This window comes from Barbatula barbatula (assembly GCF_947034865.1).
Source record: "Barbatula barbatula genome assembly, chromosome: 6".
NCBI classification, from domain to species: Eukaryota; Metazoa; Chordata; class Actinopteri; order Cypriniformes; family Nemacheilidae; genus Barbatula; species Barbatula barbatula.
The window spans coordinates 2,524,833-2,548,071 of record NC_136765.1 but is presented as its reverse complement, the minus strand read 5'-3'; the positions used below and the strand labels follow the sequence as shown (position 1 = coordinate 2,548,071).

The window sequence follows — 23,239 nt, the reverse complement described above, 5'->3', positions numbered from 1 at the left end:
CGTATTGACTATCACACATGCTGTTCAGGTTTAACAACATTTTAGTCACATCCTAGTGAAAAAACACATTTAGATAAAAACAACTAAAATAAATGCCATCTGCATTACAGTCGTACCCATTCATTTCCTACAAGTGGCCACTTTTCAGTCATAAAAGAGGAATAGGGAGTTTTTTACTTAAATGTTTGTGTTTTCAGGTGGCAAACTTGGGAAAGGAAGTTGACTTTTATACTGCACAGGTTAAACAAGACTAAAAGACAAACGAATTAGGATTTATGTGAAATGCAGCATTTTATTTTTATACAGAACAATTAAACGGTTGTTCGCAAAGGCTTACAGTAGGAAACCATTTTTCAGCCACATGTGGTGTTTTCTCAACCGAGATCAAAGCTCTTCGGCATAGTATTGTGTTCAGCAACAATGAAACAAGAATGAGCTTTAATACGACTTCAAACGTGCAAGCAAGAGTGTTTTCCCACCAACACTTTCATTCAAATTCAGCTGTGTACAAACAGAATCATTCACACGCTGTTCTCACTCTATATTACAAAACTGTCCGTTTCTTTACAGTGAAGCAGCTGAGATGATAAGATGACAGGACGGAAATGAGGAAACAAAAGAGACAGGAGTTACCTGAGAGTCTGTGAGAGCAGTGAGAGGTGTGAGAGATGCCAGGTAAGAAAGAGCTGACAGTGTGCAGCAGCATGGGCACACTCTTAGTGGCCGGCAAAGCCTCACAAAGATGAACACAGTTGCTGATAGACTGACTTCTCTTAGCTGACCGCAGAACCAGCCAGAGACGAGCGAAAAGATTGAAGGTACAGACAGAGATAGAGAAACAATTACATTCTACAGCTTATGGGCAAAATACATCAACTTGAACTTAAATATACCTCCCCACCCAGCAGAGCAGAAGAATAAAAGCTTTTTGAAGGAGAACAGTGATTGAATAAACATTTAGGGCTCTATTTTCATGACCTAAGCACATGGTTTAAAGCACACGGCGCAGGCGCACTTAAGGGCGTGTCCGAATCCACTTTTACTAGTTAAACAGCAGGAAACCGATCGCCGTGCCTGGGCACGTGGTCTAAACGGGTTGTCCAGATTCTCTTAATGAGTTATGGGTGTTTTATGGGCATAATGTGCGATATAGCAATCAGAGTGTCATCTCCCATTCCCTTTAAGAGCCAGTTGCGTAAATGCATTCGCTATTTAAACAACGCAGCGCAGGACGGGAAAATGAGATCTGCGTCGGGCTGAAACTAACAAAAACTCTTGCGCCGGGTGTACGATAGAAGATCATCGACAAACACATAACACTTAATTTCTTCATTTATTTGACAACAGCAGAAATAAAACCAGATTTCTGCATGTTTACAGGACAGTGTGAGATACGGAATGCTGGGTTCACACCATGCGCGAATTAAGCGATTTACAAGGGATTTAAGCGATTTGATGCGAACTCGCGGTTGGCGATGAGAATGACACGAATCAGGCCAAACGCGTCTTCAGCGCATGTTGAAAAATGTTGACACCTGCTGTTTCCCCATCGCATGATGTTTCTTGCGTCACTCACTCAAAAATAACGAACATTCCCCGTGAGTAATAAAGAGTATTGAACGGGATTGTCTGTGTTTGGTGTGAACACAGCATAATAGTTTCAGTGGTTGGCTATGCAGTTGCTGGGGTGTTGATAACATCATTTTATGCAGTCGCAGAGGGGTTCGGAGTGGTTGATGGCAAATATGTCCTAAATGGTTTACTATGTTCTTAATGGTTGCTATGCAGTTGCTAAAACATTTTGACAGGATGACAGCACATTGCTATGCAGTTGCTAAGATGTTCTGAGTGTTAAACAACATGCTACTATGTGGTTGCTAAGGTGTTCTAAGTTGATGATAACATGTCGGTATGCGGTTGCTAAGGCGTTTGGACTGCCTGACAGCATGTTGGTATGCGGTTGCTAAGGCGTTTGGACTGCCTGACAGCATGTTGGTATGCGGTTGCTAAGGCGTTTGGACTGCCTGACAGCATGTTGGTATGCAGTTGCTAAGGCGTTTGGACTGCCTGACAGCATGTCGGTATGCGGTTGCTAAGGCGTTTGGACTGCCTGACAGCATGTTGGTATGCAGTTGCTAAGGCGTTTGGACTGCCTGACAGCATGTCGGTATGCGGTTGCTAAGGCGTTTGGACTGCCTGACAGCATGTTGGTATGCAGTTGCTAAGGCATTTTGAGTGGTTGACGGCATGTTGCTATACGGTTGCAAATTGTTCTAAGTGGTTGATGGCTTGTTGCTTCACGTTTCTTAAGGTGTTCTGTGTGGTTGATAGTATGTTGCTATGTGGTTGCTAAGGTGTTTAGTGATTGATTGCTAAGGTCTTAATGTTGTTGACAGCGTGTTGCTATGCCGTTGCTAAGGCATTGGACTGGCTCACATCATCTTGCTATGCGGTTATTAAAGTGTTCTGAGTGGCATTGAAATAAAGGGTTTTATAACTGAAACATTTACGCTTTGGCCTGAAGATGTGCCTCAGATTCCTCCTTTATTCACAAGATCGGTTAGAAACGTAATACAACATTCATTCGAGTTACGTGTCATTCAATAATTTGACAAAGTCATTCAATAAAACCGAAACAGTTACATTTGTCTTGGCAAACACTAATAACACCATTCAAAGTAAAATATCATTGATCCTCTCCTACAACACAACACTCAAACGCTCAGCGTTTTTGAACATAAATAAGTCAAACAGAAGACGTTCTTTGAGGAGTTCTCATTTGATACTCAAGAAGGAAATACGAAGAGCATTATTTTTAAGTTTCCTCTGCCAGCTGTGATAAAACGAAATATTAGCGTTGTGTTTTATGGCCACTCCATGTCACGTCTAGAGAAGAGCCATGAAAGACAAGGGCTCTATTATTCCCGCTTTAATTACTGCCTTCTCTTTCCAGATTACATCGCTTTCTCCGACTTACCTATTTATGCATATTAATGAGCATTAATTACGCTCTTAATGAAACTATCAGAAACGAGCAGGCGGTTAGATGAGGCGGCTCTCTGAACGTTTGAAGATTAATATGGGAGAAATCCAATTAGGCGAAAGAAAGGAGGGAATTTAAAGCCACAGCGTTTCATGTGTCTCACGCGACTGCGGGCGTTTGAGGCATCCTTCAGTCTCAACAAACACATATGCTCCAAACTCAACAAGCTCTCCACCATAAAGAGATACAATCATCTCTGAGTCTAGAGAGAGCGAACGGAAAGCTTTGAAAGGACACAAAGAAACAGGGCGAACTTACCCGAGGCTTTCTGTCGGACGATGTTGCGGGCTTTCTCAACGGCCGGAGCTCCGGTGGTTGTGGCGCTGCGGAATCTCATGGGCTCCTGAGCTCCCATCTGATCTCCAGAGTTCCTCAAACCCAAAGAGAGAATGCGACTACTATCCGAAGACTTCTGAGAGTCCTGCATCACTCCTGAAGCACACACAGTCAGAGACAGATTACATTTACATTGGTCTGTTCTATATTTGAGATTATGGCGTTGACATTATAACATTAATTTAATGTAATAAAACATTCAGTATTACATTAATATAATATAAAGTTTCTGCACCAATATTGTGCTTGACAAGTTAAAAAGTGTTTATTTAAATGTTCCAGACGGATAAACCAGGGCAGGCCTAGAATCTCTTAAATATTTGGAATTTTTTCAGAAATAGTGAATTTAAGTTTAAAAATAGATTTTAATAAATTGATTTTATATATGAGATTGCTTTTACAAATATCAGATAACGTTTCATGAAATTTCCATATTCTATCATTTGTTGTTATGATGGTTAATATTAATATATTCTTCAATAAATGTGAATGAACTTTTAACATATATATATATATATATATACACGTTATATAATAAAATAGTTTACATTACATTTCTCGTTATTTATTGAAGAATCAATAAATCATTAATAGTCACTTTATTTTCTACATACATTTACATTTTGTTTTAATTTTTTATATTTATACAACAAATACCCTTTTAACCACTTTCAAGGGAATATGTAAATAGAGATAAATGTGTAAATAATACCATGTTAACAAAAACAGATTTTTGTTTTCATCACCCTCATGCACCGGGCATTTAAACACATACCCCGGCCGCGCTGCTTCTTTTCCTTCTGCTCTGAGAGTTTGTCCAGCGGCAAGTTGTGCAGGTCCAGACCGTAGACGTATCGTGCCAGTACGGCAGTGAGAGAGTCCATGATGCTGGCCCACTCGAACACCAGCTCCTCCCAGTGGCTGAGAGACGACAGCACAGCCAGCAGCTCGTCCCACAGCTCACGGGATATGAACACCGTGAGGTTGGCCCGCACCCATGCCACGAAGATCGTCTGATATCAACAACTCAAAGGTTATGCGCACAGTGAAAACTTATATCCATCTAGAGAACACTATAAATTAAGTGATGGGTGACTCACTTTGAAGAGGATGCTGGCCAGGCTGTGGGCGAACATATCTTTTCTTTGGCCCTCCTGCGGTCTCTTCATCACTGCTTCTGTGATCCTCAGCAACACCTGCAGCAACTGCTCCCTAAACATTACCCACAATGCCTTTTAACAATGCCTCAGTCAATCTCTGAATAAGCAGTAAAGCAGATGTGAGTGTGGAAACGGGACAGACCAGGTCTGTCGGTCCATGTTCTGCTCCATGATGATGTGGCGGTACACGCTGAGCACTCCTTTGCACACCTCCAGCTGGTTCTCCATCAGCTTCGGCACATCCTGACATGGCTCCAATAGGAACACACTAGCAGAGTTGGTCAGGAACACCTGGAAACCAGCACACATGACCTCAAACGACGTATTTACAGATGAACGTGGAAACTCACTGAATTTCTGCTGTTCCGTGTGATGTGAGCTGGGATCATCAGATGTTTGGATTTGATATTATCGGTCCATATAAATGATGTGTGTCTATATGTTTGTCTGTTCACCTGCAGGGTGGGCTGAATGCCGGCCTTCACATTGTGGTTCTGTTCTTCAGTCAGACAGCCTCTGCTGATGGCGCTGCTGAACGAGTAAGTGCGCCCCCAGCTGGACGATCGTTTGTGTCCGTGAGTCTCGATGGCCTGCAGGATTGAAGGAGGACAGCTAAGTTAACACACTTCAGTGTTTAAGAAAGACCAGTCTCTGTGTATAAACATACGTGAATCTGTGCGCTGTCGGTCTCAGAGACGGGGTGTTCTTCCTCGCCGTCTTCCTCCCGGCTGCTTCTCTCGGGCTCATACATGAAAGTGGGCTTCTCCTGCAGAAACCACTTCCTGTACACTCTGATCACCTTACGGGTGGCCGAGGCTTCACATGACGGCAGGAGGAATGCCTGTACAACACACAAACATTCACGCTCAAACAACTGTTCACTTTACATTTGGGCCCTTAGCAGACCCTCTCGTCTAAGAACAGGGGATTTATTATGGTAAGAGGTGGTATATCACTGTAATTATACAACATTATGATATAACTACTAAAGTACACCACATCAAAGTAGGCTATACTACAATATTTCTTCTCCTGTGTTTCAGCCAAAGCATCTTACAAAAATGAGAAAAACAAGTTAACCTCCTTAGCCTGAAGTGATTCAGACAAAGGAAGCAATTCTTTTTTTATCTATGCATAATAATAGCAATAAGTAATCGTAATACGAATACGAATACAAATAATATTATATAATGTGATATGTATAGGATACTATTGTAAATTATAATTAGGATTATTATATAAATAATACTAATATTAAAAATAAACTCACACTGTAATAACACAATATGCCACAGTGTGGCAGCAGATAACAATTTTGTTAGTATAGAAAACATGGCGAAACACACTTAACTTTGTCTTGTGCGTTTAAGCAAAGACGTTTTACAAAAATGAGAAAATCAAATGAAGTGATTCAGGCTAAGGAAGCAATACTTTTTATCTATGCATAATACTAGTTAATATAATAATATTATGCAATGTAATATTTATAGAATACTATAGTAAATTAAAAATATACTTATTTTTATTATTATATAAATACAACAATTATTTATAAATTGTAAACTGTTTAGTAATTCAGAAAAAAGAAATCACACTGTAATAACACAATATGGCCACAGTGTGGCAGCAGAGAACAGAATACATTTGCATTTATGCATTTGGCAGATGCTTTTATCCAAAGTGACTTACATAGCATTACCCTATACATTTATACAGGTATCTGCAATCCCCTGAGATCCAACCCACAACCTTGCCTTGTTAACACAACGATCTTACCACTGAGCTACAGGAAAGCTACAGGATTTGTGTACAGTATAATGTACTGTATATACACACACACATATTTCTCTTCGCATGTTGTAAACACTGGTCCAGCAGCACTTTCCGTTCCAATATTACTATTATTATTATTGTGTTTTTACATGAATAAATCTTCAAGATATTTGTTATACATTTTTATGTGCTGACCTGATGGAAGACCTCATTGACGAAATTAACGTTGTCTCTGGTGGACAGCAGGATGGACTGCACCATGTCGTAGACGGTTCGATGTTCCTCCTCAATGCTACACAGACTGGAGTTACTGCCCCTGCGATCGGACAGCGTGCTGCTGTTTGAGTGACTCTTGTCCTGATCCACAGGACCGTTGGGTTCAGAATCAGAGCCCTTCTCCTGACTGATGCCGCCCGCAGTCACAGTCTGATCACACAACACAGATCAACACTTCCAGGTCATTCTCAGCGATGCATTTACAAGTAATAGGACACCCGTGTAGCTAAACGGGCATCTCTCTGGGTTTCGGAGTTTCAATGTGGTGAAGTTCTACATGATCTTGTTTCCACTCACCTGGATGAGTTTAGGAAGCACCTCTCCTCCATTCTTCGAACTGCTCGTGTTTGAGTTCACATACTTCTTCTCCAGGAAGAAGTTCACGAGCCACGTGATGAAGGTCACACGGGGAGCCAGGTACTGGTCCCTGGTGCAGTACGTGCTCTCGTTGTTACGCGTCACGGGGACGTAAAGAGGCTTTGGTCTGTGTATGGGAAGATCTGAGAGAGACAGAGAACAACATTTAAATGGGCAGGCGCAACAGTGTTAGTCTGCAATCGAATATTCAAGTAAGCCATGGGTCGTCTTCTGCCCCGCTGCTGCGGCTCCCTGAAGTCTTCGTAAGGCTTGAATATGCCTGGTATTAAGATGTGCGATGTGCTTAGGTCGATCGGATCAGAAGTGGACGAAGGCGCACATACCAGTTTACACCTGCTGCTGTAATCCGTCTATTGTGTCCACTTCTGTCCTGATTTCTCATGATATAAACCAAAGTTGGCTAAACTTTGGCTGCCGGTGTTCTAATGTATTAATAAAACACTACTGCATTTGAGACAGAATGTTGGTCACAATGACTGATTTGACAGACTAAATCCAACAGATGGCGCCAGGATGCACTATGCAGTTTCCTGGTGCCTTGACGTGAATTCGAGAAAAATAACAAGAGGTAATAACTGAAAAGTCAATGTGGAAAAAATATTTAAACTCTCAATGTCAAATATTTCACTCGGTAATATTACATCTGTTTTACATATTTGTGAGCACAAAACTAGTCATTTTGGGTCGATTTGTCAGGATATCACTATATTTGGACTACTTTTAGAAAATCTGGAATCTGAAGGTGCAAAAAATAAATAAATATAGATATCTAAATATACCTTGCTATGCAGGGCCGAGGTTTTAAGTATTTGAGCTTTTCTTTTTTCCTTCACTTGGGTTTGAAATGTAATGGTGGCTCCCATGTCGCAAAGTTTGCATTGAAGGAATTAGTATTCATTCATACGTTCTGAATTTACTTGTGAAATGAGTTTTAGGACGCAGGGGTTAAACCCACCTAACTGTGGTTTGTAGAGATTGGTGTGTTTTGTGAAGGCGGGGAACAGGTGAGACAGGTAGTACTTCTTGAAGAGCGAGAACAGAAACCTGAAGCCTGTGTCCTGGTTTTCTTTGCTTTTCCACTCTAAGCTGGAGGCCTGTGGAGAAATCAGACGCTCAAATGTCATGACAATCAGGTTATGAGCAATATGCACATCCACCGTTAAGCTGATGCTGAGAAACAGACCGAACACGGTCTCACCTGCACAACCATGACCTTCAGGACGATCTGGAGGATGGAGCAGATGTGGTCCTCCGTCACTTTCTCTCCAGGAACAGCAGGCACCAGTGGGGTGATCTCTTCTGCTACGATCTTGGCTGCAAGACCACAAACATGAAGTCACACAGGTTGTCTCGAATAAAACACAGACAGTGCTTCTATTCAGTCCTATTCTAAAATGATAAAACTTCACCTTTTAACTATACGTGCACAACATTTTACTTCTTTTTTTTCACAACATTTAGCATAAGACATCAGGCCACCTTTGACGTTCAACATTATTCCCACATTTGTCCCTACGGTTTTTGACATCTCAAAAAGAAGGAAAAACCTTGAGCGTGAATATGTCTTTCACAGACAAAGTATTAAAGCTACTCAGCGCAAACAGAAAGAAAAATTCACCCATTTCAAATAAGCACAAGCTCATTCGACGTGCTTGAAACGAACGTGTCCTTACCAGTTCAAGGGCATCTTTAAAATCTATTCCGAGAGGAAACATCAAGGGAAATGGCTTCCTTTCAGAGTTTAACTGAGTCTGACCTCCATCCCTGAGCACGCCGTCTGTGCGCTGCTATTTGATTATAACGCGCTAATAGTAGACTTAAAGTGTCTTTGTGCCACAAGAGCATTAATGGCCATTAAAAACTGCATACCATGGCAGAAAGATAGTAGATGGGTTATTAAAATGGTGGGGATGAAACGCAAGAAGGGCAAATATGTGAACAGGAAGGAATAAAGAGGTGACTGGGTACTTTAGAGGTAAGCGGCCTATGCTGAACATTATTATTGACTTTAACCTATTTGTCCAGGTGCTTCTGTTGAAGGGGGTGCGAACATTATCTGAACGCGAGTTCATTTCATCTCCAGCGCTCAGAATTAACAGACCCATGGGCCGCTTTAATGGGCCAGCTGATACATGTTGTGCGCCAAAACTCTGTGGTTGTGTGTGTTTTACCGTCAGGCGGGTTGGAGAAGGGGTTGTATATGATGGTGTCCAGTGTGCAGGGTCCTCTGGATGAGGGTACAGCAGGGAATCCTGGGATCAGACAGGCGAAGATGAGGAGCTGCTCTTCGGCACAGTTGTTCTGCAGAGCCTGCAGCCAGAGCAGGAACAGACGCATGCCGTCGCAGCGGATCTGCACACACACACAAATCATCACAACCTTAAAAGCATTGCACCTGGTTACACATATATCAGATTCAGAGCCAAATGCAATTATCATAATGTTTTGGTTTTACATGAACCAGAAAATCATTTATTTCTTTGGTCCTACCTTGAATGAGTTTCCAGTGTGCAAAAGCTTTTTGAGAATTGAACCTGAATGATAAAAACAACAGTGTCTGAGAATACTTTCAGTTAACACACATCAACAGCTTTCTTACACATAAACACATGGACATTTTTTAAATTAAGTTTTAATAATATTAACCAGGGTTAATCATAAACATCATGTAAACAAGACACTATTTTTATAGCTTGCAAATGACATTTTAGAGGAATCATTTGTATATATCCTTTTTAATGCTTTATTTAATTACTGATACATACTCGGATATCATGTAGTGGGTGGCAGGTAATAAAATGCGCTTGATGTGCTGATATGCATCTTTCCATATGACTATTGAGTCATAACAGAGCTGTCCGTCTTGAAAAAACGAAATAACGCAAAGCAAAAGAACAAGACGGCGTGTTTTTGTACTATTTTAAAATCTTATTTAGTTTTGCCAAATTATGCAATAAATTACTTATCTTACAATTCTCCAGTACAGATTGATACAGATCAACTGTATTTCGTTTGCCAATGATAATATGTCATTTTTAGTTTGTGCCATCACATTTAGGAAATTATTTGTGTTTTCGTATGCTTGGCTTTCTTGAGTAAATTGTATTTGTCATGTGTTCAGTCTTCTTTCGTTTAAGTGTGTAAATTGATTTATTATTTTGTTATAGTTTACTTTTATGTTTATATCTAATTTTAATTATTTGTACAAGGGCCCCTCAGAAGTTTGCTTAGGGCCCCAGACATCTACGATCGGCACTAAAACTATTCCTTTTAGATCTATTGCGTACTTCAAAAATGCTGATCCCTACTTGCTTCTCTCGCTCTTAAAAAGCTATTCTATGTTTTTATGCCCGAAGGACTGTATGAGGAGAGCAGAAGAAAATATCTTTGCCCAATATACAAACTACTGGAAATACCCGAAGACACCCAAACTGTTGCATGAATCTCTGACTATATTTCCCAGAGGAATGAATCGAGACAATATGAAAAAAGCGCTCTAATTGAGGTTATTCCCCCCTTTGAGGGTCTTCCAGTACGAGAGACTGAAACCCCCAGACGCATATTTTAATTTAGTCATTTGCATTTCAAATCATGCCTCTCATTTGCATTTCTCATTTATTAACCTCCCGCTCTCACTCTCTGTGTATCATATTATTTTCCATCAAAAAGCGAAGCGTTTAAAACAGGTACACTGACTCGCCGCTGAACCCGAGTCACCAGCAGATGCGCGTGGAACTCACACTCGACGGTTCACAGTAACAAAGAGGCTGTTTCAGTGAATTACTGCGACAGTCTAACAGGTGTTTAGAGTTACTTACCTATACTGTGAAACTGCCATCGACTGTTGATTTTCTCAGGTAGAAGTTGAAGAATTTTCTAGAGGAAAAATAACATAAGTTAACATTGAGAACAACTAGACATAATTCCACACACTGAACATCATAGGGATGAGTAAATCATGGTTTGGATTTATTTTCAGGTGAACTATTAGGGTAATGCATGAAGAGATAAGTAGATAATAGACAAGGTCGTGTCATCAGTCACCGTGCATTATGGGTAATGGCATCATGATACACTCAACCAAACAAGGATGGCCAGGGATCAATTCTGACAATGCAAAGTCCGTCAACACTCCTTTACGCCATCCTTCTAATAACACACTCGAAGAGTGTCGGCCTTGACACGCTACACGTAAACCTGCCTCTCTGTCAACATAATCTCACGTGTTGTGCGACAGCCGTCACTCAAGAAGCGAACTGTCCTGTCTCACGTTGTCATTCTCGACTACTTCTTGTGCTGATGTGATACGTGATGACACATGAGGCTGAGAGCATTCAGGCACGCTTTTATTGATCCGCCGCGTCTAGAGGACGACATCTCTGGATAACAGCCTGTCATTGCGCTGAGGAAGCAGACAAACAACCGTTGGCGAAGTTTCTGTCTGTTTAAGCTCGCACACTCGGGGTCCACGGAGGAAAGCTTAGGTTTTGGTGTCTCTTTACTTCTGCATGTCGCCGTGACGAAAAACACCCCCATGCGGTGCGGCAACACAAGATGGGATGGTGGCTTCGGATGCCAGAGACGGCGGTAATCTGCAGCAGCTCTCCAAGCATTCGGATGAAGCATTACAGCGGATGTTCCTGCATCTGCATTATCCACACTCAACGTGCTTGCCACGTAGCGGGCATGACTGAGAATACACTAGGCGAGGAGTGATGGGCCTGCACGCTGTCCGGGATTTACAGCCGTCACGTGCCACCACATATTCTGAAGCGGCGTGTCTGAGTGGCACCAACAGCCGATGAGGCACTTCAATCTGATATCTGAACGGAGACCTCTACTGGGCAGTTTATTAATAGGAGAGTGAATAGTGAAGCTCAATAATGTGTTCTTAATTGTTTTTAGAATAATAACAATTGGTGCTATACTAACAGTCAAAAGTTTAGGATTACTTCATTCATTTTTTACTCAAACATCCTCTGTTTGATGATCTTCAGTGTAGTCAGTCTTTGTGTAGAATTTGCAGAAATCATTTGATCAAAGCAGCTTCTTAAAGTCTCACCTTGAGATGCTATTTAAACAGCGGTTGACATGCATTCTGACTACGGCTCCAACTAATAAATATTTTTCACATTTATTATTTTTTATTACTCTGTGGATCTAATCATTTTTTATTTAAACAACTGATTATTGACAAGACTGTTAATTAAGACTACGCCAAGAGAAGTAGATCAATATTGACAAAATAGACTAATATTTAGGGATGCACCGAAATGAAAATTCTTGGCCGAAGCTGAATACAAATGAAACACTTTTTTTATGAGAAACAGTTCAGTCAAGTGACAATTTGGACCGGCAGTGTATATTTCTATATCTGTCATTTGAAAGCATGTGACAAAACAAATCCTGTGCGAGTATAGAGACGTTACACAATGTAACAATGATAAGATTACGTAAGATTTAGGCCGAGATTTACTAAAAGCTTGCACCAGCGCCAACACCTCTTTTCACATAAAAAAATCACCATTAAGCGATAAAATGTCCTCCCCTAAAGCAAAACTGTACAAAACTTCAAGCACCTTTACTGTAACAATAATGTACAACTTCAAGACAATGACAGTTTGGGTAATAAAAGGTAACACGCTTTTTTGCCAGCAGCCAGTCGACAAAATAAACCCAAAAGGGTCAGAGTACAAAGGCTGTAGGCATAAGGCTTAATGTTTTGTTATTCCTCAAAGAACAGCATATGAAACAGTATGGCCACTGCAAGTGTGTCACTGTAATACTGCAAATAGAAAAAGGCCCTAATGGTGTGAGGAGAAGAGGACATCTATAGAAACTCTATTTACACCACACACACACCGGAGGCCAATAAAATGACTTCGACTGCTTTTAAGTCCAGCTTATATAACCCTCACTACACATATGGACAGCAGGTGATCTCGCACAAAAGTCAGGACACTGTAATCTCGAATTTAAAATGGGGAAATATATATTTTGCATTATGATAAAAATTACTTTAAGTCCATTTTCGCATTTCTTTTTGCACAAATGTGTACAAAAACTGAAATCCTTATCAGACACAGAATAAACACACTAAAACAACTTAACAGGATTTTAGGAATTTGTTGATCCAAGTATTTTAACAAATATATTGGGAAAGGAAAGAAGAAAATTATTTGTCATTTGACCTTCTTTGATCTTTAAGAGTTAAAAAATAAAATATGAAATCATTGACATGTCATACCATTATTCATGAATCATAATACTGAGTACCGTCAAGCAACGGTTTTATTTAAAATGACCCATTTCAGAATACTCTAACTTCATTAGAAATGACACTGCAATACTGGGATGACCCAGAAGGGGGAAGCAAGACAATGCCGATCACTCCAATAAATCAAATAAAGAGACAGAACTATAAACACAAAGTTTCACACATTTGGTAAATTAGGAGAGATGAATGGCATCTGGATCTATACCCAAATTATATCTTATACAGTTCATACTTCCAAATTTAATCGCTTGTTTTTTTAATAGTCTACAATTTCTAGAAAAGAGAACAAGAGAAAGAAACACTGAGGGAGTGGATACAGTCAGAGGAATAAAGGAACAGGATGTGCCAGTATTTCCAGATCACTAACTGAAATAAATCTACTTTTATTAAAGACTATTCAGGGTGTATTTAAGGGTGTATACTGAGGGTTCGGATTTTATAAAACAGTGAATAAATAGACAATACTTTTCTCCAACCTCCGATAAACTTATTTACAATAAGTAAAATTCAAGTCCAACACTTACGTCAAACATTTTTATACAATTTCATGTTTAACTCTTACAAACATTGAGCATAATGTGTTATAAGTCATGTTGACTTGATAACAGATCTTAACAGTGAGTCAATACCGTTTCAGTCTCTTCACTGAATGACACTTGATAATTATTTTTTAATTCTTAATTTTGTGTTTTTAATATTTGCTATTTACTAACAGAAATCAAACAAACAAGATGATAATCAAACAAATAATAAGGACAAACAATGCCATGCCTATATTCGCAATAAAACACATCCTCTCGTTCACCTATTACTACTGTAAAAAAAGGGAGGAGAGAGAAGAATAGCGTCAGGTAGATCAGGTGGGTATATTTCACAAGAATCAGATGGTTACATGTAGCCGTTGGCACTGATGACAAAAGAGGAAGTGAGCGATGAAAGAGAGAGAGAGAGAGAGAGAGAGAGAGAGAGAGAGAGACTGGTAGAAGACTGTTCTTCAAGCTCCTTATTCATGACCTTCTCAGGCCATTTACATACTGAAACATTCTAACAGGCCTAAATAGACATCGCTGATGGCCAATGAGTTACTAATGTATTACAAATCCTTTTCCATTTTGTAGAGAAGTTGGTATCATATTAACACATGATCACGGGGTTATGTTCTCATCAGATTAGGAGAGTGCTGACACTATTGTGATTCTTTTTCTCAAAATGCTTCATTGATCAGGGACATGTTGTATAGACGGTTTCAAAGCATCAACATAAACAAACGTTAATGCGCACTGCCCTTAACCCCGTGTACGCATCCACGAACAATCGAGTGCCGGTATATCATTCCTGATAGCAAGCAAAAGAAACCAAAGGGAACGTTACTCGGCTAAACTTGTCTATCCAATATTTGCGATACCAAGCTCAACCACTAGATGTCAATGCGTCATTTTGCTGCAGATACTGTGACACACCAAATCTTGAAAGCTTGACAGCAAAAATAGAGCATTGAACAAAACACGCTGATGTTCCACTGCAGTAAGCATCACTCTTGAACGTCCAGGTTACTGCGAATCTGTTTCATTGAGTACATTTACAGAATGTGCATGAGAAATAAGGACAATTAAAGGCACAACATGTAATCTTTGCCACCAGAGGTTGCAAAACAGTAACAAAGGCATAGCTAAACATTGTGAATGAGTGTAGATAGACTTTGCGAGTGGTTTTGGGTGTTTTAATGCAAAACATCTTACACACTGTTCCTTTAAAACATTTACATGATGTAGCCTTGCCTAATGTGCATGTTGTGAACACAGCTGTAGTTAGATTTACATGTTTCAATTCACTTTGACTGCATGAATCTGAAGGAAATCTCATAGTGTTGCTCCACGACCTAAATGTGAAGTCATTCCTACAAATAAACAAACCGAATATATAAGAAATATGATATAATAATCATAATCAGAGTAAAACTATGTTAAAAGCAACATTGCGCCATTAAAATGACCATATCCTAACGCATATCCTTAAGCATCCTTGGCCTTAAGTAGCTTTAGATGCTTGAGTTGATATTAAGTCTTCAGAAAGTCTGATATCCACATTCATAGTGAACAACAAACATGTAAACATGTCCAAATTTCTCTACTAAGTAAAGATGGCAAAAAAGTCTACTGGACAGTGCTGACCCAGGGTCAAGTCCAGTCACATGAAATGAGATTAAAGATGCAGGGATCAGAGGTCTGATGGTGACTGACAGAAGGGCCTGAGACCACAGGGGTAAGAAACCGGTTCAGGGTTGTTTCTCACAGAATCAAACATTCTCCTGTAAAACCAGCAGTCATATTTCGTGGAAGCTGATCCTCGTCCTAAAACATGAGCACTTACATATTAATCTCACAAGTATTTAAATAGAAGACATCAATGACATCAAATGTTATTTCATTGATGTTGAACCTAGAGCGGTACTTGGAGATGGAACACCAGCCGAATGTGTGTCTTGTTTTTGCCAACTGCCTCTCTCTCTTTGCCATAAGAGACTCTTTGTGTTTGTGTCGAGTGTGTGTGTGTGTGTGGCACCTGTGAGTGTGAGACAGGGCTTTGGGCAGCAGAGAGGAAGCCGCTATTATGTGCCCATCTGGATGCCAAAGACGCTGTCTTAAACTCTTAATGACTGTAGAGGGTGATAACAGTGCTCTCATTCATCATCTGAGAGGTTTCCTGACCAGCCGTGATCAGATGAGTGTTTGAGACAAAAGGGCGTTCAAGATGACTCTAGAGTCTGCGTGAAAAGACACAGTGAAGATAGTTGATCTTCAACTTTGCACCGCTGCAATGCATGATAAAGCCCGATCGAACGCCTGACCTCACTTCATGACTAACACTGTTTACAGCATGAAGCCATTGTCTGTGTATCCGATGCTTTCAGAACACACAAGCTTACGAGTGCTAGTCGCCGCATGGCTATGCATTTGCATAAAACTTTAACACACGTTGTCGATGGTGTCCCCCATTAAAACGACAATGAAACTGGATCATTTCTGATGATTTCTGCATTGCAAATAACAATTGCTGTAATGCAGGGCGATGGGATAATGTGAACACTGCTTCATCACATGTCAGATTGGTCAGGATTTCATATCCACAGAAAAACATACATTTGAAGCATGTGTTCCATTACACACATCGAAACGCAGGCAAAATCCACGGTGGATGGTGCCAGACACAAAGAGAGAAGCTCAAGAAGGAGGAGGAGGTGTTGAACAATACCGGCCCCCCACCGGCACCCCCCTCTCGACGGCAGCTTGAGCGATCATCTCTCCTCTGCCGACCCATAAAAAAAGGGGTCAAACACCCACCACACTGCAGTTTGCTGTCGTCTCCTCCAGCACCATCATAACACACAACAGCAACCGTGCAAGGATGAGGGAGGAATGAGGATGCTGCTGATGCTCGTGTAAGATGGTGGCTGTGGTTCTTTCATGCTGCATTAACAGTGTGACGCTGGCACAGCGTGAAACCAACCGTGGCACATCTCTTGCTGTTACCCTAGGCTGGAGCTCCACTAGCTGCCGTATATTCATGAGGACACAAGATGCTTATCAGAAGTTTGGAAACTAATGAGGCGTGAAGAAAAGAGCAAAGTACACTATTGAGTCTTATAAAAAAACACGCTTTGTTTTGTTCATTAAATGTGTCCATGTAAAATAAGTATCTGCCTTATTTTAGCCGACACAGATTGAACTTTGTATCAATAGGTTACCACTAAAGCTGTAGACACACGCGCAGAGAAGTGGCTTGCATTCGAAAGCAACGTAAAAAAGAAATAGCTACACATAGTGTGTAGATGCTGCACATGCACAGATAGATTTTCTGTATACTCTGTGCACTAATGCTGTGAAAGAACTGCTGTTCAACAGGTTATCAGTTGAGATAAAGGTCCAGTGTGTCATTTTTTGGAGGATCTTTTGACAGAAATGCAATATAATATACAAATAAGGGAAAAATTATTTTATCCCCTGCTGATTTTTTAAGTTTGTCTGCTTACAAATAAATGAAGGGTCTATCATTTTTATGGTAGGTTTATTTTAACTGATAGAGACAGAATATCAACAAAAAAATCATGAGACATTTTTTATATAAAGGTTATGAATTGATTTGCGTTTCAGTCAGTGAAATAAGTCATTTATCCCTTACCAACCAGCAAGAATTCTTGCTCCACAGATTGGTTATGTGCCTATATGGACCACAGATTAGTCCTGTTACTTTAAGAAAGTACTCCTAAGTCAGAGTGTATGTATATAAAAGATCCCTGCCAACAGAATCTGTATCTTCCATTTCAACATCTCCACCGCCATGGTCAAGACCAAATAGGTTTCAAAGGATACCTGCACAAACCTTGAATAGGCTACAGACAGAAGCTTTGTGAGAAGGGGACAACTGTTGGACCGATTATTCATAATTATTTGGAAATAGAAGAAATAAACCATTGGTTACACGCTATGCCACAATAGATTGAAATCCTGAAGCACCCGCAAGGTCCTCCTGCTCAAGAAGGCCGGCCTGGCTCGTCTGAAGCTTGACATGAACCTCAAAATGATTCAGTAAAGGCTTTGGAGAAAGTGCTGTGGTCAAACAGGAAGTAAAATTGACTCCTGTTTTTGGAGGGAGAGAAATGTTGACTATGACCCTTAAGAACACCGTCCCTACAGATAAGCTCAGTGTTGGAAACATTCTGCTTTAGGTCTTTCTCTCTGCTCGGGTACAGGATGACTTCACCGCATCGAGGGGCTGAGGGACGGGCCCATGTACCATCAAATATTGGGCAAGAACCTCCTCCACTTATCTAGATCACTGAAGACGGGTCGTGGATGTGACTTTAACATGACAACAAGACCCAAAACATATTGCCAAGACAACCAAAGAGTGACTTAAGGAGAAGCACATTAAATGTCCTACCCAGTGTCTCTAGACCCGAGTCCTTTAGAACATCTGTGAATACTCTGAATACTGTGGCTAATACTCCAATTTGCTGAGCGACAGCCAATAATAAACCTTAAAGATTCACTGAGGAGTGGACTCAAATGTATCCGGACACATGTGCAAACCTGGTGACCAACTATCAGAAATGTCTGACCTCTGTTTTAGCCAACAAGGGTTTCTCCAGTAAGTACTAAGTTATGTTTTGCTCGGGGATCAAATACTTATTTCACAGACTGAAATGCAGATCAATTTATAAACTTTATATAAAAAATGTCCCCCTGAATTTTTAAATATTTTGTCTCTATCAGTTAAAATAAACCTACCACAAATTTATAGAAAATTATAGACCCTTTATTTCTCTGTAAGCAGGCAAACTCAGCAGGGGATCAAATAATTATTCCCCCACTGTACATAACTATGTGTTCATAGGTGTATTAAGACCTTACATAATGAAGCATTATTTTTCTACATACGCATACATCTATCTACATACACCTCAGGCACATTCGCCATGTCGATTTAACAGTAGCCCATAACCAGTGGTTCTCAACCTTTTTGACTCCAGAACCCCCGTTGAATTCAATAATATTCAAAGGACTCCCTTCCAATTTCTACCCAATAAAATATTTTAGTGCTTAATGTTACCAGGAAATACTTTAAACTATAAAAAGACCAAATAATATGAAATGTCTTGTTTTTTCATGTATTTCGATGCAAATTTTGTCAAATTTTTTAATATTTGTCATCTTGAGGGCCCGGCCACCCTGTTTGAGAACCACTGCCCTAAACGGACAAACTGCTCTACAGTGCGTGTTTCGTAAATACGTTATCTCCTTTAGCAAAGAAACGAACCGTAGTGCTAAAAAAGGCAGGAAGAAGGGGTGGAGTGTGCCATTGGTTGCAATTCGCAACCTCACCACTAGATGACGCAAAAAAACTATGATAGCCTGAGCACGAAGTGCTGAATAGTACTACTGCTTGATGTTATAAAGTCCTAACTAGAAAACATTAAATTGTTATTTATACGATTCATTTAAATATGCAAAAAATAGTCTGGCTCTTATCTGATCTTTTGAACATAACTGGTAAACATAATAAGCACCTTCGATGGACTACAAGATGTATTCAAAATAGGCCTGTTGCTTGTTGCTATGCCAAAGTTTGCCAAATGTAAAACATTGTTTCAGAAGAGATCCCAGTGTCCTTTTCCATAATCTGATAACAGTAAACATCCCCATCCTACAATCCATGAACCCAATGTTAATTCGGACATCCTTCTCATGTACTAATGCACTTACGGTTCATCTTTTGCAAAAACAAGTGCTACTGCATTCATACACTTAATAGTGACCATAGCGAGTGAATGTTAGCTGCGTGGCGTTAATTCAGGAAAACTCAATGAAAACCAAAAGCTACTTGTTTCCACAAAAAGCCAAACTCATGAAAAGCATTTCTCCAGTCTGACTGTTTAAATCAACTTTCGGTTATGTAACGCAAACTCTCCTCTCACACCCAGACTCGATTTTTCCTGAAAGAGACACGCCGCTCGCCTCCCCAAGCGAATGAAACCAGAGAGTGCCCGACTGCCTATTTGTATTGCAAACTAGAATCTAGTTTTCAGCCAGGTGGGAAAAGCAAAGGGAGGATGGCACCTCCAGGACAGAGTGGAAAAACCTGCTCCGCTCAAAGACAAACAAACAAACACTTCACAACCCGAATGCACGAATGCAAAACCAGCAGGATAAGCGAACGTCAACAGAGATAAAGGCAGAATATAGCATCTTCTACAAGACTATACACAAAGTGTGTGTGGAGGCAGCTTACTTCAAAAATAAAGAGGATGGAGTCCAGCTCCTCCCGTTGAGATTTATTCCCTGAAAAAAGCGACAACAAGTAGGTTATGAAGTGAATTTCTGATTCACTATGTGGTAGCAAAGACATTCATTTAAATTACGGTGTTGAATTGTGTTACAAATACGTCTACGAGAGAATAGCATTTCCAATAGAGTTATGTTAGCATGTAAGCTAATAACACTGTACACTAACAAGCAGATCGACAACCCACACGAATAAATCAGTCCATTTATATGAACCGTTTTTTTAAATCAGCACTGAATGAAAAACAAGAAAAATCAACATTTTATAAAAAATCTGCACTGAAATGACATTGTTATATAATGTTATAACATTGGAGGCCATGTTGTTATCTAGTATCTAATAGACTACTCAGTCTACCCTGTGTCAAGTCTGTAATCTTATAAACCACACTGCAGTCAATAGAATTTATCTCAAAAGAAATGTAGCACTTAAACACATTACATTCATTGCTTTACTGTCACCATCAGCGTTTAGATTGAAACCGATGTACTTTAATGCCGATATAGTTCATCCATTTCAACCCTCAGAGAGCAGCCAATAAGAGATTAAAGACGTGTGTCTTACCTTTTTGTTTTAAGTTACTTTCCAGTGCAATGAAATTTTCATAGAAGATAAAATAAACCTGTGAGCAGTTGGTTTCAAAAAATGCCTTCAGTTCACTCCTCTCAGTATTATCTGTGGAGAAAAAGGACAAAGAAAGAGAAATATCGTGAAAATTGTGAAATAAAGAATGTGACGTAGAAAGAGTGTAATCCTATGTTCGACAGCTAATCCAATTTACAGCATAGCTCAGAGGTTGCGCTAAATCAAAATTCTCCGTCATTGACGGTATTTATATACCAGTGACGGAAAAGTCTGAAGGCCGTACATCATTACAATGAGGGCATTTCGTAATTCCCCTTTTTGTCGAGTTTGTAACATTCAATCATTTCCTTTCATCAGAACGTGATCTGAAGCGACCAGAGTTATTTATGTATGGTGCTTTGTCTTTTTTAACCTTAACCAAAAACAACACAATTAACATTTAGTCGTCTTTCTTGATCTAAACTTAACCCAAGTTAAATATGTGCAACATCTATTACTATCACACATAACTCATGGACCTTCCTTTTAATATGTTTAAAGCCCTATTCGGATGGTAATTGTTTCTCATAGGGACAATTACAATATTTTAGGGACGTACAATATTTTCACCATTAACTGAAGGGTAAATTGTGATTTTTATTCTCACCACAATACAGAATGTCAATGTTTTTCTCCCACCACCTGTGGAAAAATCCCTACTGTTTTTTGACAAGCACCAAAGTCGTGCGGTAATATAATTGCTTATAACAGGTTTATAACAGGTGTTAAATTCAAAATATGCTTTGTAAATCCGTTCTGACCACTTGAGTGTTGCACTTTAGGAGGTTCAGGGATTATAGTGTCTGATGCAATTGAAAATATCGTAAATGGAGAGACACAGCTCACAGGCGGCAGAAAGGGCATCCCTTTGGCTTCCTTTATTTTACAAAAGTACAATGTTTTGTGGTTATCGTGGATCTGCATAAATAAATGTAAACCCTTTAAAGCTTTGAATGATGTCAAATATGTCTGTTTGATCACCAGATGATACAGAGTTATCGCCTAGATGCATCACGCGTGCAAACACAAAATACACACACACAAGTTCACATACATTCTAGCTAACTTGACCGATAGATTAGAATCACTGCACAGATAAGGAGATAGCAAGAACAGAAAGAAAAGAAAAAAATAAGATATTGGCATTTTAAAATATATTTTATTCATTATATATAGGGGGTTATTTAGATAGATGGAGTGACTCTCAAGCCCAAAGTATACTTCACTCGCCCGTTTGTCCTCCCGTCTCGCAGAGAACACGTGTGAGATTACATTCCTAAACAAAAGGTTCACAAAGTGGAGGACAGATTGGAGAGTAGAATACACGAATGCTAATGTCTGACTTCACATTTCATCCGTCGTGTATCATTATTGTGGCATAAACATCATCTCTTCTTTCCAAAACAAAGCCATCAAAGCACCAAAAGCTATAGCGCTCTCCAAAACGGGTCCACCGAGTGGCTCCAGGGGAACGCTGGCATTTGCAACCCATTTGCAGCAGTGTGGCCTGATTTTTAATAGCAGCGGGGAGAGATGATGGATGATGACGAGGCATGGATTTGATGGCTAAAATAATATTTCGTCTGGAGCCAGACCGGGAGGGCCATTCGATGAATGTGCATGAAGTCACTGGGCCAGCAGTGCTCAAGATGGGACGCAGTGTATTTTAGGTAATTGGCCTATGAATATGATCAATTTCTGAGTAATGGATTAGAACATCTAAATGTAAATGACATGTTACCGCCAAAAAAAGCCTTGAAACCTAAAAATGTATTTTGATGGGTGAGCTACCCATGTGAAAACCATCTGACGTAAAAAGATGAGTTGCATCATCATTACTTTAACTAGCACAACGGAGGAGCTACAGGTCAAAAAAGAAATGACTTAACAAAGATTTTATGCCTTGGAAGCAAAGGTTGGATTCATAACTTTAGCTGTCTCAAATCATTGCCTCATGGAGACTTTGACGGAGTCTAGTCGGAGGTTGCGCTAGACATTTTAATCGTTTGTCATTTTGACAGACAGGCTCATAAAAAAATCTGTCATAATCTAATTTTACCAGTCACTATGGTGCTAGGTTACATTACGTGCTAATTAGCATGTTTGTGACATCATAGCTATGTACATGCATTTACCCTCTGAACTTACTGTGTTTTAATACAACTAAATACAATGTTAATGTTCATATAAAGAAGGCCAGTGACATGTTTCATTTTATTTACAGGTATAATTTTTTTTTATTTGGCTCGCAAGTGTTAAAGCGCAAATATGAAGCAGTCTATAGGCGACTTTTATTTTTGGCAGAATACAATGTAAAAATAAAGTTATAAAGTGGCATATGACAAAGTGAAATATAGTTTTTTGTACTGCATGCATGACACTCCTGTTTACAGCGTCTCACTATATGGGTATGCGAGCGAACACATCTCCAGAGCTGCTCTAAGAGTCCACTTTATGAGCATTTCACTTCTTCATTTGAGTAAAGCTACCGTCCAACATGCACTAAGAAGGTCTTTGCAAACAATCCAT

General features: G+C 39.8%; 1 protein-coding gene across 2 annotated transcripts in view; it reads right to left on the bottom strand.

Moving 5' to 3' along the window:
* The window catches only part of ralgapa2 (Ral GTPase activating protein catalytic subunit alpha 2), an 88,761-nt gene that overhangs the window by 48,442 nt on the left and 17,080 nt on the right, over positions 1-23,239 (bottom strand). For both annotated transcript variants that reach the window (XM_079458709.1, XM_079458708.1), the window contains exons 2-16: positions 20,651-20,761; positions 20,033-20,082; positions 10,785-10,842; positions 9,457-9,500; positions 9,138-9,318; positions 8,165-8,280; positions 7,922-8,060; positions 6,886-7,088; positions 6,508-6,738; positions 5,207-5,380; positions 4,995-5,129; positions 4,682-4,830; positions 4,480-4,591; positions 4,155-4,392; positions 3,302-3,475 (exon numbers count right to left, since the gene is read on the bottom strand). In XM_079458709.1, the coding sequence (XP_079314835.1) occupies positions 3,302-3,475; positions 4,155-4,392; positions 4,480-4,591; positions 4,682-4,830; positions 4,995-5,129; positions 5,207-5,380; positions 6,508-6,738; positions 6,886-7,088; positions 7,922-8,060; positions 8,165-8,280; positions 9,138-9,318; positions 9,457-9,500; positions 10,785-10,842; positions 20,033-20,082; positions 20,651-20,761 (2,115 nt within the window). The remainder of the gene's footprint in view (positions 1-3,301; positions 3,476-4,154; positions 4,393-4,479; positions 4,592-4,681; positions 4,831-4,994; positions 5,130-5,206; positions 5,381-6,507; positions 6,739-6,885; positions 7,089-7,921; positions 8,061-8,164; positions 8,281-9,137; positions 9,319-9,456; positions 9,501-10,784; positions 10,843-20,032; positions 20,083-20,650; positions 20,762-23,239) is intronic.